The sequence below is a fragment of the Capsicum annuum genome, chromosome 1 (assembly GCF_002878395.1).
Source record: "Capsicum annuum cultivar UCD-10X-F1 chromosome 1, UCD10Xv1.1, whole genome shotgun sequence".
NCBI classification, from domain to species: domain Eukaryota; kingdom Viridiplantae; phylum Streptophyta; class Magnoliopsida; order Solanales; family Solanaceae; genus Capsicum; species Capsicum annuum.
Window position 1 is genome coordinate 16,126,525 of NC_061111.1, and position 16,227 is coordinate 16,142,751.

Below are 16,227 nucleotides of genomic sequence, written 5' to 3' on the forward strand. Positions count from 1 at the left end.
TTAAATTATTTTGGTATTTGATACGATATTTGGTATTTGTGCAATAAATACCGAAATATCGTATACCGCACCGAAGTTTTTTAATAATATATAAAACCCATATATATATTATATTTAAGATTATTAAATATATTTATATATCATCCATTAGCCAATTGAACATATAGTAATTTTTATTCAGAAATAAATTTTTGGGAAGCTTATTATTTAGAGTACTATGCTTAAGTTTAGGTAATGTTTAGAGTTTGCATTTTGAACTATTCAATCATGATTGAAATATTCTTTTTTGTATAATTGATTAACAAAGATAGTTGTTAGTATGATATGATTGAGACGTTTTTAAAGTTTAAAATTGTAGTTTTTCTTATATGAATATATGTAAGTCGAAATCAAATAAAGTATGGTTACCGAATTACCATACCATAAAATACCAAAACTGAATTTAAAAATACCGAACCAATTTGATATGGTAATGATATTGTTCTTTTAGATACCGAAAATCAAAATTACCGTATTGAAGTTTAAAATACCGTACCGTACCATGCCCACCCCTAGCAAGCATGCATGTCAAAGTTTTCTGAAGAAAGAACGATAAACACAACTACAGCTGCAAGAATTGTAGCGACCAAAGTGTGAAATCAAGAAGTCACAAATTTTCTCCGGATAGAAGAAGAAGAGAACTACAACAACGCCGCACCATCAATTTCAATTTTACCAGGGAGAGCTGCAAAAGGAAAATGTTTGATAGAAACTTTTAGCTCCATTCTTCAGTATATATAACCCGTAATGGGTAGTTAACACATGGATTTCAGGTGCCTCACCATCAATAAAAAGGGTCAGAAAAGAAAATAATTAAAATCTCCCTGGTAAGCATGATGTACTATCATCTGATGCTGTGAGAGTACCAACCCTTGAAGAATTGTTAGTACATCCTTTGTCCAAATTCAATGGTACAGTTTAGACTGCTGTTTGGACAAAATATTGCAGGATTGTCCTAGCCCTTGTTGGCTTATATAATAAGGGAATATCCATGAGAGCTGCCACGTGTCTACCATGCACCTTCTCTCGGATTGCTTTTTATAATGGGATTTCACCTATTCCTCATGTTTTGACGAGAAATAATTTATCTAAATTTTAAAGTTAAATTGAATTATATTTAATTTTATAAATTGCTTAATTAATAATAAAAATATAGTATATTTTAAGTTTAATTTTTATTAAATGTGAAAATACATCAAAATTTTTTGTGATGGTTAAAAATAACGTTATAAAAAATTAACACACAAATAATTTTGCTTATAATCAACGAGCATGTTAATCATAAATTATACTTTTTCTATTTGAAAATATTTATTGTCTGTACTAAAATATCAATTTCAGAATGAATGATCACTTGATTTGCTATGTGGCAAGCTTGTTAAGCTTTCACCATAAGTTTGATAGCACATAAATATGAACATTAATTTGGAAAGAAAAGGACGACAAATATGAAGAATGAAAAATGAAAAATAAAATATTATTTGTAATTTACTTTTGTGTTTGGTATGCAGGAAAATATTTTTGAAATATATTTTTCAATTTTCTTATATTTGGTTGGCTTATATGTTTTGAAAAATGTTTTTCAAACCAACTTATTTTCCTTAAATTTAAGGAAAATGACTTCCCTTCAAAAAATAAGAAAAACATTTTTCAAAACTCTCTTTCAACCTCACTTTAAAGATAAAATGTTCATACAATTCTCAAAATCATCTACTCTATCCTCCGCCCCCAATACCCTATCACCCCAACTCCACCCCTACCCCTGCTCCCCAACCCCAAAATTCAATTGTTTTAAAAAGTATTTCAAATTTTTTTCTTAGTCCATCCCCTACCTCCACCCCACTCCTAGCCCACCAGTTCCCCTTCCAAAAATAATATCTACATTTTATTAAAAAATTCAAACTTTTCTCTTACCTCCTACCCTCCCCCCTTACCCGCCCCCCCTCCCATCCCTTCCCCCCCCCCCCCCCCCCCCCTAAAAAAAAAATTATTTTTAATTTTTTCTTCCCCCTCACTCCCCTACCCTGACCCCCAACTCCTATTACCGCCCCCCCTCCACCCCTGCCAATTTCTAAAATTTATTTTTAACAAAAAAAATTTAAAACTTTTTCTTATCCACCCCTACTATCTATTCTGACACCCTCACCCACCCGTCTACCAACCCCCTTCCCAAAAAAGAATTTAATTTTTTAAATTTATTTTTAAAAAAGGATTCTAAAATGTATTTTTACGTTTTACCTAAACACTAAAATATATTTTTTGAAAAATATTTTTTCATTCACCAATCAAATACTAAAAAATATTTTCCATCCAATAACCAAACATAAGAAAATAAGTAAGAAATCAACTTGTTTTTCAGAAAAATATTTTTCTTCGTACCAAACACACCCCCAGTCTTCATTTTATAACATTTTTACTTAGTAGTACATATTTAGACATTTTTACTCTATTTTTCATGTATAATTTTTTTCCTTTTTCCAAAACATAATCTATATATATAATCTATAATCTATAATCTATAATATATTAAAAGTGTGAAGACCCTTTGAAAAGTGATTTGAATTTTTTACCCTTCATTAAAAGACTCTCCTTTAGACAAAATCGTCTTTTTACTATTTTCTCAAATATACATAAATATAAATATTAATAATATATACTTTTTTAAAATAAAGAGATCATTATTTTGGGCAAAAAGTTTCTCATAAGAGTCCTAACAAGCTACTATATTGGCACATATTGCCTCATAGGAGTACTATTTTGACAAAAGTAAAATCTACCTTATTTTTAAAAAATAAAACATGCTAAGATTGTGCTATGTAGATTAGAGTTCAATTAGGATTATGCTATGTAAATTAGAGTTCAAATCTAATAAAGCCCTATATATAATCGTAGGAAATTTGTTCTTTATACCAATTAAGATTTGTACTGTTCGTTTGAAACTAGATTTTCAACATAATATGGCCTAAAATGAATTCTTCTTTTTAAATATTTTTATGTTTCTCTTTTAGGTGAAATTTTGATACTGAATTTTCTTTTTTGATAATTTATCGTGTTTCTCTTTCAGGTAAAATTTAGATAATGAATTCTCTCCTTTTGATAAACTCTTATATTTCTCTTTGAGTTAAAAATATTTACTCGAAATTGGACGAAACAAGCATGCCTCCATAGAGCATAAAGAGTGAAAGATTATAAATATTGAACGAAGAATTAGATCTGAAATTTCGGCTCCAAATTCTTTTTCAAGTAAGCCTAATTTCTCTTGTTGTTTTTTGCTTAATAAACTTATTTATTTTTTTATATATATATAATCATATTATCTGTCAGCTTGTGTGCATCTTAATTAATTTCACACTCCCACCAACAATACAAACCGGGTATTATTGTTATTTATTTTCAAAAGAAATTTTACCCAATTTGATTGAATTATGAAATTTTATAGATTGAATCTTTTGAATGTTCACTTGAAAATAGGGTGAACTTAATAAGAGAAGAATTTTTTGATAATGATTCAATGATTTATTTTTTTCACTTCAGCTTACTTTTTTACTTTTGTAGCATTTGGAATTGCTTCAAGCTCAAAATGGTCAGATTGAGGTCGGCACTCAGGTGCATATTGCGTATGTTTCAACTTTTAATTAAACTTTTTATTATTCATTAAAATTAAATAGATAAAAATGATATTTTTTTATTATTATATTATTATCTTTATTATATTTGTAACTATTTTTATAGTATTTCAATTGATAGCACGTCAACTTGAATTTGTCAATTTCATCACAATATCTAATATACAAGTTAATTCATACAATTAAGAATTCATTAAAATAGGACACGTCGTACATCTGATTGAAACTATATCTACCTTAATTCATATAACTAAGGATTCTTAAAATAAAATATGAAGTTTAATTAAACTATGCCAAATGTATCTGTCTTGTTCATTTAGTTTTAAATGCATCAATTGTTAATTAATTCTGAAAGAGGGCCTAAACTTGAACCTCATTTACGATTGCATAACATTAGTTGGAAGCAGATCAAGTCCACATATATGTCTCTATATATATAATTTATAATCTATAATATATTAAAAGTGTGAAAACTCTTAAAAAGTGATTTGAACTTTTTCATTAAAAGACTCTTATTTAGATACAACTGTCTTTTCACTATTTTTTTAATTTATGATTTAATTATTCTTTATTATACTAACTAGATTTTCTAAAATATGTGGGACTCCTAAAATATATGGTAGGAGAATTAATTAATATTTTTCTTTAGACTAGACTTCCTAAAAATATATGAGACTCCTAAAATATATGGTAAAGGTTATTGAGATATACGTTAAACTAGTGAAAAAATCGGTTTGCTTATTAAGAGAATATGATTGATGCTCATCTAACTTGATTTGACTGCATGTCTAGATGGATGGTGAATGTTTGATTTTTTAACCCTCAACTTCTTCACTGTTTTTGTCAGCATAATAGAATTCAACATGTGTGTATGTGTATATATATATATTGATTTTCATTCAAAATCATTCTTTAGGGTCAAAATTATTGCTCAAACAAGAATTAGTTGGATCAAAATCAAAGCTTTGTGATCATTATTTTTTTTTTATATAGTTTAGAGATCGTAGATGAATGTCGGTTGGCTTTGAAGAATTTCTTGTGTAAAGGTTAGGTTTAATTATATTGCTTTGATATCTTTATTATCTTATTATTTTATTTTAATTTACAGATACTAGATGAATGTGGGTCGACTTTAATTTTTTTTTTAGGTAAAAGTTAGATTTAATTGTACGAAAAAGGCTCAAAAATACCCCCGAACTATCTGAAATAGCTCAAAAATGCCCCTCGTTAGATTTTTGGCTCAAAAATATCCCTCCGTTAAATATTTGGCTTAACAATACCCCTCCCTCTAACGAAATTCGGAAAAGGATAAAAAATACCCTTGAACTATCTGAAATGGGTCAAAAATAACCCTCAGTTAAATATTTGGCTCAAAAATACCCCTCCCCTTAACGAAATTAATTTATTTCGATTGAATTAAACCCTAACTTTAACTTTTTAACCCTAATACTTTAATTTTTTTTACATAAAAGTATTTTTAAAATTTTAAAAATAAGATAATGAAAAAAAGTATTTGAATTATAATATAAATTGGTTGAATTTGATTTGAAAAATAAACATACATTTATTCTAAAAGGTATTTTCACTTTACATCTTTTTAATCTTTAAAGAAATTAATGAAATATAAATTAACGAAATAAATGAAATATAAATTTTCTCTTAAAGAAATTAACGAAATAAAAGTTAAATGATGAACTTTATATAAATTAACGAAATAATCAAAATAATTTAATTTTGTTAAATACCCCTCTGTTAAATATTTGACTCAAAAATACCCCTCCCTTAACGAAATTAAATTATTTCGATTTAATTAAACTTAACTTTAGCTTTTTAATCCTAATGCTTTATTTTTTTTTTACATAAAAATATTTTTTAAATTTTAAAATAAGATACTGAAAAAAGTATTAGAATTATAATATAAATTGGTTGAATTTGATTTGGAAAATAAACATACATTTTATTCTAAAAAGGTATTTTCACTTTACATCTTTTTAATCTTTAAGGAAATTAACGAAATATAAATTTTCACTTAAAGAAATTATCGAAATATAAATTTAATGATGAACTTTATATAAATTAACAAAACAATCGAAATAATTTAATTTCATTAAATACCCCTCTGTTAAATATTTGGCTCAAAAATACCCCTCCCCTTAACGAAACTAAATTATTTCGATTGAATTAAACCATAACTTTAACTTTTTAACCCTAATATTTTAATTTTTTTTTACATAAAAGTATTTTTTAAATTTTAAAAATAAGATAATGAAAAAAAATATTTGAATTATAATATAAATTGGTTGAATTTGATTTGGAAAATAAACATACATTTAGTCTAAAAAGGTATTTTCACTTTACATCTTTTTAATCTTTAAAGAAATTAACGAAATATAAATTTTCACTTAAAGAAATTAACAAAATATAAATTAAATGATGAACTTTATATAAATTAACGAAATAATCAAAATTAATTTCGTTAAGGGAGGGATATTTTTGAGCCAAATATTTAACAGAGGGGTATTTTTGACCCATTTAAGATAGTTCAGGGTATTTTTGATCCTTTTCCAAATTTCGTTAGAGGGAGCAGTATTTTTGAGCCAAATATTTAACGGAGGAGTATTTTTGAGCAAAAAATCTAACGAAGGGCATTTTTGAGCTATTTCGGATAGTTCAAGGGTATTTTTGAGCCTTTTTGGTTATTTGTATTATCATAATACCTCTATTAATTTGTTATTTTGTGGTAGTTTACAGTTCATAGATAATATCGATCGGCTTTGAGAAATTTTTGTGCGTAAAATTTAAGTTTAATCGTAATGTTTTGATATCACTTTTATCGTATTATTTTGTTGCAGTTTACAAGTGATAAATAAATGTTGGTTGGCTTTGAAATTTTTTTTTATGTAAAGATTAGGTTTAGTTGTATTATTTTGATATCCCTATTATCGTATTATTTTGTTATTATTTATAAGTGGTAGATGAGTGTCGGACAACTTTGAGAAAATATCTGTATCTAAAGATTAGATTTAATTGTATTATTTTGATTATTTTGTTGTAATTTTCAGATGATACGTGAATGTCAATTAATTTTTAAAAATATTTTTAATAAAAATTAGATTTAATAAATAATTTTTTCTTCTTTTCATACTAAAAAAAATATTAAATTTAATTATTTCTATATTTTTATTATTTAAATAACTATCCTATTTAGTATAATGCGCAAGGCGCGTACGTCCATACCAGTAAACTATATATTACATCTCACGTGGATCCTCACTAGTTAACTACTCGAACCGTTATCCGGTTGCACACTGAAACAATGGATCTTCAATCTCCTTGTACCCCATCCACTTCCCTTTACCGGAAACCTCCTCTTTTCCGGCAACTTTCTTCTCTCAATTCCGTCAATTTCCCTTCCAGTTCCGTTAAATGCCGCCGGAATACCACACCGAAGTTTCTAACTCCGGTCGCCGTCGCTGTTTCCGGCCAAAATGGCAGCAGTTATTCTCCATCAGTTCCCACTCACAAAGTCACCGTTCTCGACCGCCAACGTGGCGTCGTTCACGAATTCGTCGTGCCTGAGGTACTATTAATTCTTTTTTGTTTGTCCATTTTATGCTAAATTTCTGCTTCGGTGATATATAAATGTGCCGTTTAACTTGACCTCAATTGGAATTATGTCCTCCAACTTTGAACGTGCACAAATGACACTTAAACTATTTTAAAGTTAAACAAGTAGACGAGTGGTTCTACATGGCAAATTGTGTGAGATGTACGCGTCCTATGTGTCAAATTGCGTGGATTTGCCAAGTACGAAGAGTGTATATTAATTCCTAATTGTTTCCATTTGTGCTTCGATAGTACATAAATGTGATTTTTAACTTGGCCTCATTCGTGCCTTCCAACTTTGAGCATGCACAAGCAGACACTTAAATTATTATGAAGTTGAATAACTAGATGTGCTACATGGCAAATTTTGTGAGATTGTGTGAGATGCACACATCCTACAATCGCGTGAGAATTTCCATGTAGGAGCGTGTTACTTGTTTAACTTTGTGATAGTTTAAGTGCCTAATTGTGCATCCTCAAAGTTGGAGGGCATAGATGCCAGCTGAAGCCAAGTTATAAGGCATGTTTATGTATTATGCATTTTAAAATATGTTAAAATTTCTTGCTTAAGTAAAATGATGTAAGAATGCAATTGAATTAGCTATGGTTAACTGAGAAACCTGTGTCGTGCACTTAGTGGCAGAGCTAGGATATTCACTGAGGGGTTCATAAGTGAACAAACGAATTAATTGAAGGGGGTTCAATATCTAATATATATACATAAAATATAATTTTAACCATGTATATATAGCATAATTTTTCGCCGAAGGGGGTTCCCTCGGCAAAGGGTAGATCCGCCACTGCGTGCACTTATTGGTTTGGTGATGCAGCTAAATGTTGTTAATTATTTTCTGATTAATAAGTTTATGAAGAGTTGATTTTGGAATGCAGGATCAATATATACTTCATACAGCAGAGGCTCAAAATATTACCCTACCATTCGCTTGCAGGCATGGTATTGATTCATATACAATAGATTATAAATCATTTCTTTTCCTAATTTATATGTTAGTCTAGAAGGGTAGCCTTGGCGTAATTGGCAAATTTGTTGTCGTTCAAGCTGTGAAAACAGTCTATTGCAGAAATGCAGGGTAGGAATGCGCAAAATAGTCCATTATGGTATGGTGCTTCCTCGGATGCCGCGCATGGCGGGAACTTTAGTGCAGCCGACTTCTTTTATATAAAACTATAAATAAATACAGTTATATGTTAGTCTATTTTTTCTTACATTTTGAGCTGCTCTATTGTGATCTAAGTGGACCACTAAGGAATAGGTTAAAATGGAGGATGATAGATATAGATGATTCATGTCGCCAGTCTCAACTGGCTTGGTATTTAGTTGTTCTTGCTTTTTTGTGATACTAATCTTGATTCTGCAATAACTGAAAGCAAAAGGATTTAATTTAACTTCCTGTTTTTTTTTTTTTTTTAAAATAAAATTGGAAGTGGAGGCCTTTACATTGTTTGGACCTTGAACTGTAAGTTGTCCTTTAAATTCTTGTCTGGCATATGCAAAAGAAAGAGGGTCAATATGCAAGTGCAATTTTCCAATGTCTAACTTTCTTCTTTCGGTTATAGAGGATAAATTAGAGCTGCCTTTATTCTTTTATAGTAGGATGCATGACCATGCTCCTGGTCCCTTTCGATCATTCTATATGCTACTGGCAGGTCTCTAGTGTTTTATAAAGATATATCTTCCCCGGACCATTAAAAAGCCTTAGTGCTTAAAGATTTCTTTATGGGTACAATTTTAAAAAAAGGGAATCTTTTTATGGGTAAGATCTAACATGTGATATTGAGGTAGCAATGGCAGGATGGTTGTGGACTTGTGGTGAATAACATTAGCCTTTGCTAATTCATTGTTTAATCCTATAACTGAGATCATACTTTTGTGTTAGATTTGGTTACTCATTTCATCAGCAAAATGATTCTGCAATTTATTTCCTATCCCTTTGAGCGTGCAACAAGTAAGGAACTTTTCCATTATGCTGTACAACAACTTGTGCAACAGAGACTTGAAGACGAAAAAGGACTGCAAACCTTGAAATAGAGCATCAGAGCTTTTCCAATGGTCTGACTAGGACCTACAAGTAAGTTAGAAGGAGTCCAGACTAAAGAGAAGGCAGTTAAATGTAAAGCTTGACCATTCATCTAATTACACTTCATACTCTTTCCTGCCATCTCCTTACTTCAATTTCTCTCAGTCGTTCCTTAGAAGATTGCTTCTATAATTATTTCTTGGACTTCTCACAAAAGGGAGGATTCCTTGAGAAAAGGTTAGGTGTTTAGCGGACTACTGTTTAGAGGTGCCAACCATAATTCCTCGAGTTGAATTTTGAAGGCATAGTTTAAGAAGACTTGAAGAAAAAGGCGGAGGTCCCTGGACATTTTTTAATGTTGTAAACCCTCTTTCATCCTCCCCCCCTCCACCCACCCACACTCACACAGAGAACCCCAAAAAGTTGAAGGAAGGATTATCAACCTCTTCATAAGGAATAGAATTTCATGTCACATGATGGGATGGGAGCATTTTCGCACTGTTAGCTAGGTGATTTAGGCCACTTTTGAAATGAAGGAGAAAGCGGTAGTGACCTTTGCTTTCAATATTTGATCACAATCCTCCTTTCTATTTGCCGTGAAGTTTCATTTTAGTGTCTGAGGTTTCTTTGTTCGTCTGTCGTCTCCACTGGAATTGTAGTCATTCAAAGTTAACGAGTTTTGCAAGAGAAATTTGAGAAATAGTGTTTCGAAATCACTTTTTGGACCTCTTTCAGGGTATCATGATTTCATTTTCAGGTTTATTAGGAGTATTATTCTAATTCTCTTTCGCTTTGTACAATATCTGATTTAATGGATTGCTCGTTTCTCATCGTGGACCTATATCTAGTGATTGAACTTTACGAATCTTTGTGTCTTAGCCCAAGTTCAGTTCTAACATCTAACACGGTAATAATAAACCCCTCTGTTGAAAAATATGAACATAGCCACAGTTTTAAATGTGGCAGTTTAAGATGGAAACTTTTGCGAAGAACATTTAGATAATTCAGCCAATTGGAGCTTTTATGAACAAGGTGGAGATTCAGTTCATTGAGAATTATGTCCCATAAATTGGAGAAAGTTCAGTAAAGTAGAGCAAGTTCAATATTGAGGAATAGGTGGAACAATTTCAGCTCATTGAAGATTAAGCTGAGACGATAGAGCAAGTCTTTTATATACACACTTTAAAAGATATTATTGGATGATACATTCCACCACTTTTTTAGTTATATATATCTGGGTTTTTGCACACTTAAAACATATTAATGAAGCTGGTATCTCTCTCTAAGAACTGTAAGATAAGGAGAGGCCTTAATTTCCACTAAGGAGTACAATTCACTTTCTTTGTTGTTTGTTTTAACCTTAAGGTTCTCATTCTTTATTTCTTACAAATGCAACTTCTCTTTGGTCTAGGGTCGAGCATGTTCAGCTTTTGTTGTTTTTCTTGAGCTTTTAACCATTAGCTTTTTCATCAAATTCGTTATATTACATTTCTCTAATTTAACAATCCAATATGTTGAAGGATGTTGCACAAGCTGTGCTGTTCGTGTAAAATCTGGGCAACTTAGACAACCCGAGGCATTAGGGATATCTGCAGAGTTGAAGTCAAAGGTATTTTAAATCGTGTAGTGTTTCTGTAGATGCAATTCTTATCGGCCTTTATTTTTGACTATTGACTCGTGGGAGCTTTAATAGTTTCTCCTTTGTTTGACCTCTAAAAGTAATTTCTCCTTTTTTTATGATCATATATGATATACTGGGTATATTGTTGTTGTTGTTGTTGTTATGATCATATATGTGATATAACAAACAAAAAAGATATAAATCATATATATGATGTGACCAGGGATTCTTGTTCTCAAACTGATGAAGCATGCACACCTCGTCTGCTTGTTATTAAAGCAATGTCGAGAAGTTGTTCCAAAAGGTTATAGAATGTTTTTAATTCCTTGGCACATCATATATGTGACATGACTAGAATTTTTGGTCTTGATACCAATGAAGCATGATACTTCGTTTGCATGTTACTGTCCACAAAACAATCATGATATGTTGTTCCAAAAGATCTCGGAAGATGGAATATATGAATTTCCAGCTCAAGCTAGAGATTATGAGGGTGTTTGGAGTGTTACTGTAGTTTCCATGCCCCTCTCCTATCTCCTCGAATCAACTTATCTTATCCTTAATCCTTCTTTCTCTAAACATGTAAGAGATCTGATGGTAGGCATTACTCTGTCAAATCCTATAAGCCGGAGTATAGGCTCAGATCAGGATGATTCATACCAATTAGTTAAGGTTAATAGATGAGGACAAAAGGTGTACAGAGGTCCTTCTTACTGGTGCCGAAAAGAACTGTTTTTAACCTGTATCTTGATTACTAGATATAAGTGAAGTTGGTTTCTCTTTTATCCTGTCTTGTTCTATTCTTATCTTATTTTTCACCCTGATTAACCAAATATGCTTTAATTTGTAGGGTTATGCACTTCTTTGTGTGGGATATCCATCTTCTGACCTTGAAGTTGAAACACAGGATGAAGATGAGGTGAGTAATAACTTTAGATAGCAAAAGTTTGACTTTGGTGGTAATAAAAACCGTAGCTACCTAACCAACCCATCATCACCTAAATAATCATGCACTTAGTAGTGAATCAAATGTCAGTGGTTTGCAAACAATTAGTCTACTTGACACCCACTTTTCATGCTTTCAGTTTGGGACATGAAGCATGAGTATGAACTATATGACTGCACACTAGTATCATACTTGTGTTAGGTGTCAATATTTGACAACAATCTTTGGATTTGGATACTTACTGATGATGTCCCAATTTTCTTAATATGTTTGTCTTTTTACATCACACCCTTCAGTTATGCTGATCAAAGGGCATCACCAAGGTTTTCAACAGGCATATGGCGAGTGCAAAATTTTTTTCTTTTGGATTATCAGCTATAATGTTGCCATACCCATGCAGCCAGTTCTCACACTACCACAAAGACGTTATGTGTAATGCACATTCTTTTCTTTTCTAAATTTCTTTCTTATATTCTATAAGAAACAAACTACCCTTTCCTTTGTGGAACCAGGATATATATGGTTCCTTTGATTAAGAATATCTCTCTCTCTCAAAAAAAAAAAAAAGAGAAAAGAAAATGAAGTGAAAGATTTCTCAAGACACATCATGCAAACATATATACAGAAATTTCTGCTGTATTTGGAAAGAGATTGGTTAAAATGGAGTTAATGAAATGCCCTGGCCCTTTTAGCCTCACCTACTTTTAGCCTATAAACAGTAGTTTTTTTTCCCTTGTGAGTTGTTTGGTTTTTATCTCATGCCATTCTCACTCAACCTGCACATTTTTCAGTCGAGCCTGGGCTCAAATCTATACCGCATTTTATGCACAAAAATGCTAGTGATGAAACGTGAAATTCGACCAGGGAAATGGCAATACATAAGAGTTGTGGAGGAAATGGCTTCCAATTTTATGCTTTATGATATATTTATGTGTTTATACTAATTAAGTGCGTAAAATAAGCTGATGCCATGATGAGCAAATGGCAAAGGAATAGCTATTGGCGTGTTATTATATATTCTTCTTCTGAATGAATGGTCAGAAAGACAATATAGAGCTCTTAGAGGACTAGACGAGAAGCAGAAACATGTTTGTGACTTCAACCCTACAGGACAAGAAAGCAGTAAAATATTGAGTTCCAATAGGGTTAGGAAAAAAGGCAGTGACATCTCAGAACTTTTATCCCAATGAACAATCTTGTTGTTTTCATCTATTATGCCACCACGGAAACCTGACATCATGATATATTCAGGTATATTGGCTTCAATTTGGGAGATATTTTGCCCGAGGACCTATTGTAAGTCTTATGTTCCTATAATTTCCTATTAATCTAGAAAAGCAGTTAAGAGACGACATTGATGATGTAAGCAACCGGAACTAATGCAAGTCAAGTTCCTAAAGGTTAACTTTTCTTCCCCTGTTGCAGGAGAGAGATGACTATGCGTTGGAATTAGCTTTGGGAGATGAGTGACATGTCAAGAGTTGATTAGAGGAGACAATATGGAATCAAAGCAATATGTACAATTTCTTGTCTCTCTTGCTATATCTGGGTGTAATATGCTCTCTTAGCCTTTTCCTTAGTGGATTGGCTTATCTATTGTACCACTAGCATATTGAATAAAAAATTATATTCTGTTTTCTTGTCAGATAGGTGCCTTCTCAATGACATCTTGTTTATGCCTTAAGGTTCTTTAAAGTCTTGAAGATCACATCACCCTGAGGTGCACTTTCAAGTTTCATCTCAGTTAATGAGAATTTTATAGTTATTGAGCATTATTGTAACACTCGCAAAAACTTCCAACTCTGATCAATTAGTGGATGAAATCTTTTAGAACTGGAGTTACAGAAGTTCTACTCTGCTCTTTCCTTTGACCGGCGAACCAACTGCCAAAGGCCGACCTTTTCTTTCGAATACCTTGTTGCCTAATAACATTTGACCTGAAACATTAAATGAAACTAAACTATAGTTTCAGCAAAAAGTTAAACAGAATTAGCATTCAGTATAGTACGTTTGGCGAGTCTAAAACAGCTATTAAATGAAATTTAGCGAACATCTAGTGAATTGGTTATTCTCCTCGGGAAGTAATGAAACTGTTCATTATGCTACTGTATAAATTCAAGGCTGAAATGTTCTAGTTTGTTCAGCTAGCTTCCTTACTGGTGCAAGATGTAAAATTTTTAGTTCAAACTTGCATCATCCTGATATATTAGATGATGTGGAAAATAATATAGAATCACATTCCGCTGTATAGAATCTCTTTTTCCTTTTCTCAGATTTCGTCGATTGAATAGTATACTATCTAAGATGTTTTATTCTTTCTTTAAATTGTCCTTGCATTTGTCAAGGGTGGAAAATTTAGGAAGCTCTACTAGTACTTATTCTTCCGTCCAAAGGGATAAGAAAGGTAAGCAGTAAAGAGAGGATATAGTTATGTGACCCCAACTTGCATATGGACGATATTGCATCTACAATTTGACCATACTTCATCATTAGATAGGAGGACGGTGACAACTTAGTGAAGTGGGTAAGAATCAACAAAAACTAAATAACTTCTTTCAATGATGAAATGCTGACCCTAATCTTTGCTCATGTAGAAAAGGTTTGAGTATATAGCCTACTTAATGGGAAACCGAAGAACATTTTAAAAACCATTTCAATTCCATCATACGTCAACATATCATTTTCATTATTGAGGAAACAATATTTTCTGCTTAGTTTGATTCTCCTTTAAACCAACGGTGTAGCTGTCGGAGCTCAAAATATCCAGATCACCCATGTGAAAGGACCATACAAGTTAAGGTTTTTCCTGTCATCTTATCCTGTGTTGGAAAATCAAGCGCATCTTTTTCATCTAACTGGTCCTGAATTTTAATGAAAGTTCCCATTGATGAGGAAACCACGTATTAGGGTGTGTTTGGTATGATGGAAAATGTTTTCCAATTTTCCCTTGTTTGGTTGTAATGAAATGTTGGGAATTTTCCACAATACCTCATTTTCCTCCATTTGATGGAAAATGACTTCCCTCATGGGTCAAGGGAAGTCATTTTTCAGAAAATGACAAATGAGACTTATGACCCCACTCCCATCCCCTTTCTCCACCCAACAACACTCATTTTCACACGACTCAAAAAATTTATATTTCTCAAAAATTTATATTACTTGGAAATATTTTTCACTGTGCTTTGCTTCAATTTTTCACTGCTTGAAATAAAAAAAAGTGAAACCCGAATTTTTTCCATTTCCAATGTCCGTTGAATGTATTGTTATTTTCATATTCATAGAGAAAGACTTACCTATGTTACTTTTGCTAATTACATATTTCATCTTGTCATCGATGTAACTTGTTTCACGGGATTGAATAAGTTTGTCGTTCAGTTATATTTCTATTGATTGTAGTATTTTGAGATTGTCCTGACTAAATATTGAAAAGTGTCTCCTATATTTGCTAATTAATAGTTGCTTAAATTTAGTGATTGTAGTATTTTAGAATTCGATATTGATATTATTTGCTATGCTTAAATTATTTCTTACAAATTGTTGAGTTGTTAGAGTCACTGATATACTAGTTAACAGTTAGTAGTAACAACAACAACAACAACAAACCCAGTGTATTCCCACTTTGTGGGGTCTGGGGGGGGTAAGATGTACGCAGTCCATACCTCTACCTCTGATGAAGTAGAAAGGCTGTTTCCGAAAGACCCCCGGCTCAAGTTACGAGATATCAAACAAACACATAGTACAGCACAGAAGCAGATGACATAACATAGATACTGCAGCCATAAGGAATATAAAACAGAGTAAAGCAGGAATGCAGGAATATAAAGCAGAGGAAAGCACACAGATTCGTAACAAACATAGAACACGGAACACGGAACAGAACATTGAATACGGAATCATACCAGGAATACACCCCCACCAATTACCTCCCTACATTAGCGACCCGAACAGGCCCTAATCCTCTGCCGTAATTCGCGTCTTCCAGACCTTCCTATCTAGGGTCATGTCCTCGGTAAGCTGTAACTGTTCCATGTCCCGCCTAATCACCTCACCCCAGTACTTCTTCGGTCTACCCCTACCCCGTCTAAAACCATCCAACGCTAGCCTCTCACACCTACGGACCGGGGCATCCATGCCCCTCCTCTTCACGTGTCCGAACCATCTCAATCGTGCTTCCCGCATCTTACACTCCACTGAAGTCACCCCAACCTTCTCCCGGATAGTCTCATTCCGAGCTCTGTCCCTTCGGGTCAGTCCACACATCCAGCGCAACATCCGCATTTCTGCCACCTTCATTCTTTGGGTGTGGGAGTTCTTAACTGGCCAACACTCCGCTCCATACAGCAAGGCCGG

At 32.4% G+C, this 16,227-nt stretch overlaps 1 protein-coding gene across 3 annotated transcripts; it reads left to right on the forward strand.

The window, feature by feature from the left end:
- The first annotated feature begins 6,879 nt into the window (after positions 1-6,879).
- On the forward strand, positions 6,880-13,716 carry LOC107873390 (ferredoxin C 2, chloroplastic). Of its 3 annotated transcripts, none has more exons than XM_016720233.2 (7): positions 6,903-7,245; positions 8,163-8,226; positions 10,831-10,919; positions 11,782-11,850; positions 13,129-13,173; positions 13,303-13,394; positions 13,524-13,716. In XM_016720233.2, the coding sequence occupies exons 1-6, from the start codon at positions 6,982-6,984 to the stop codon at positions 13,345-13,347; spliced, it is 576 nt and encodes a 191-aa protein (XP_016575719.1). In that variant the 5' UTR covers positions 6,903-6,981; the 3' UTR covers positions 13,348-13,394; positions 13,524-13,716. The 3 variants fall into 3 exon arrangements, with proteins under 3 accessions (XP_016575718.1, XP_016575719.1, XP_016575720.1); XM_016720234.2 differs by having other exon boundaries at positions 13,528-13,716; XM_016720232.2 differs by lacking the exon at positions 13,524-13,716 and having other exon boundaries at positions 6,880-7,245; positions 13,303-13,522.
- The last annotated feature ends 2,511 nt before the right edge of the window (positions 13,717-16,227 follow it).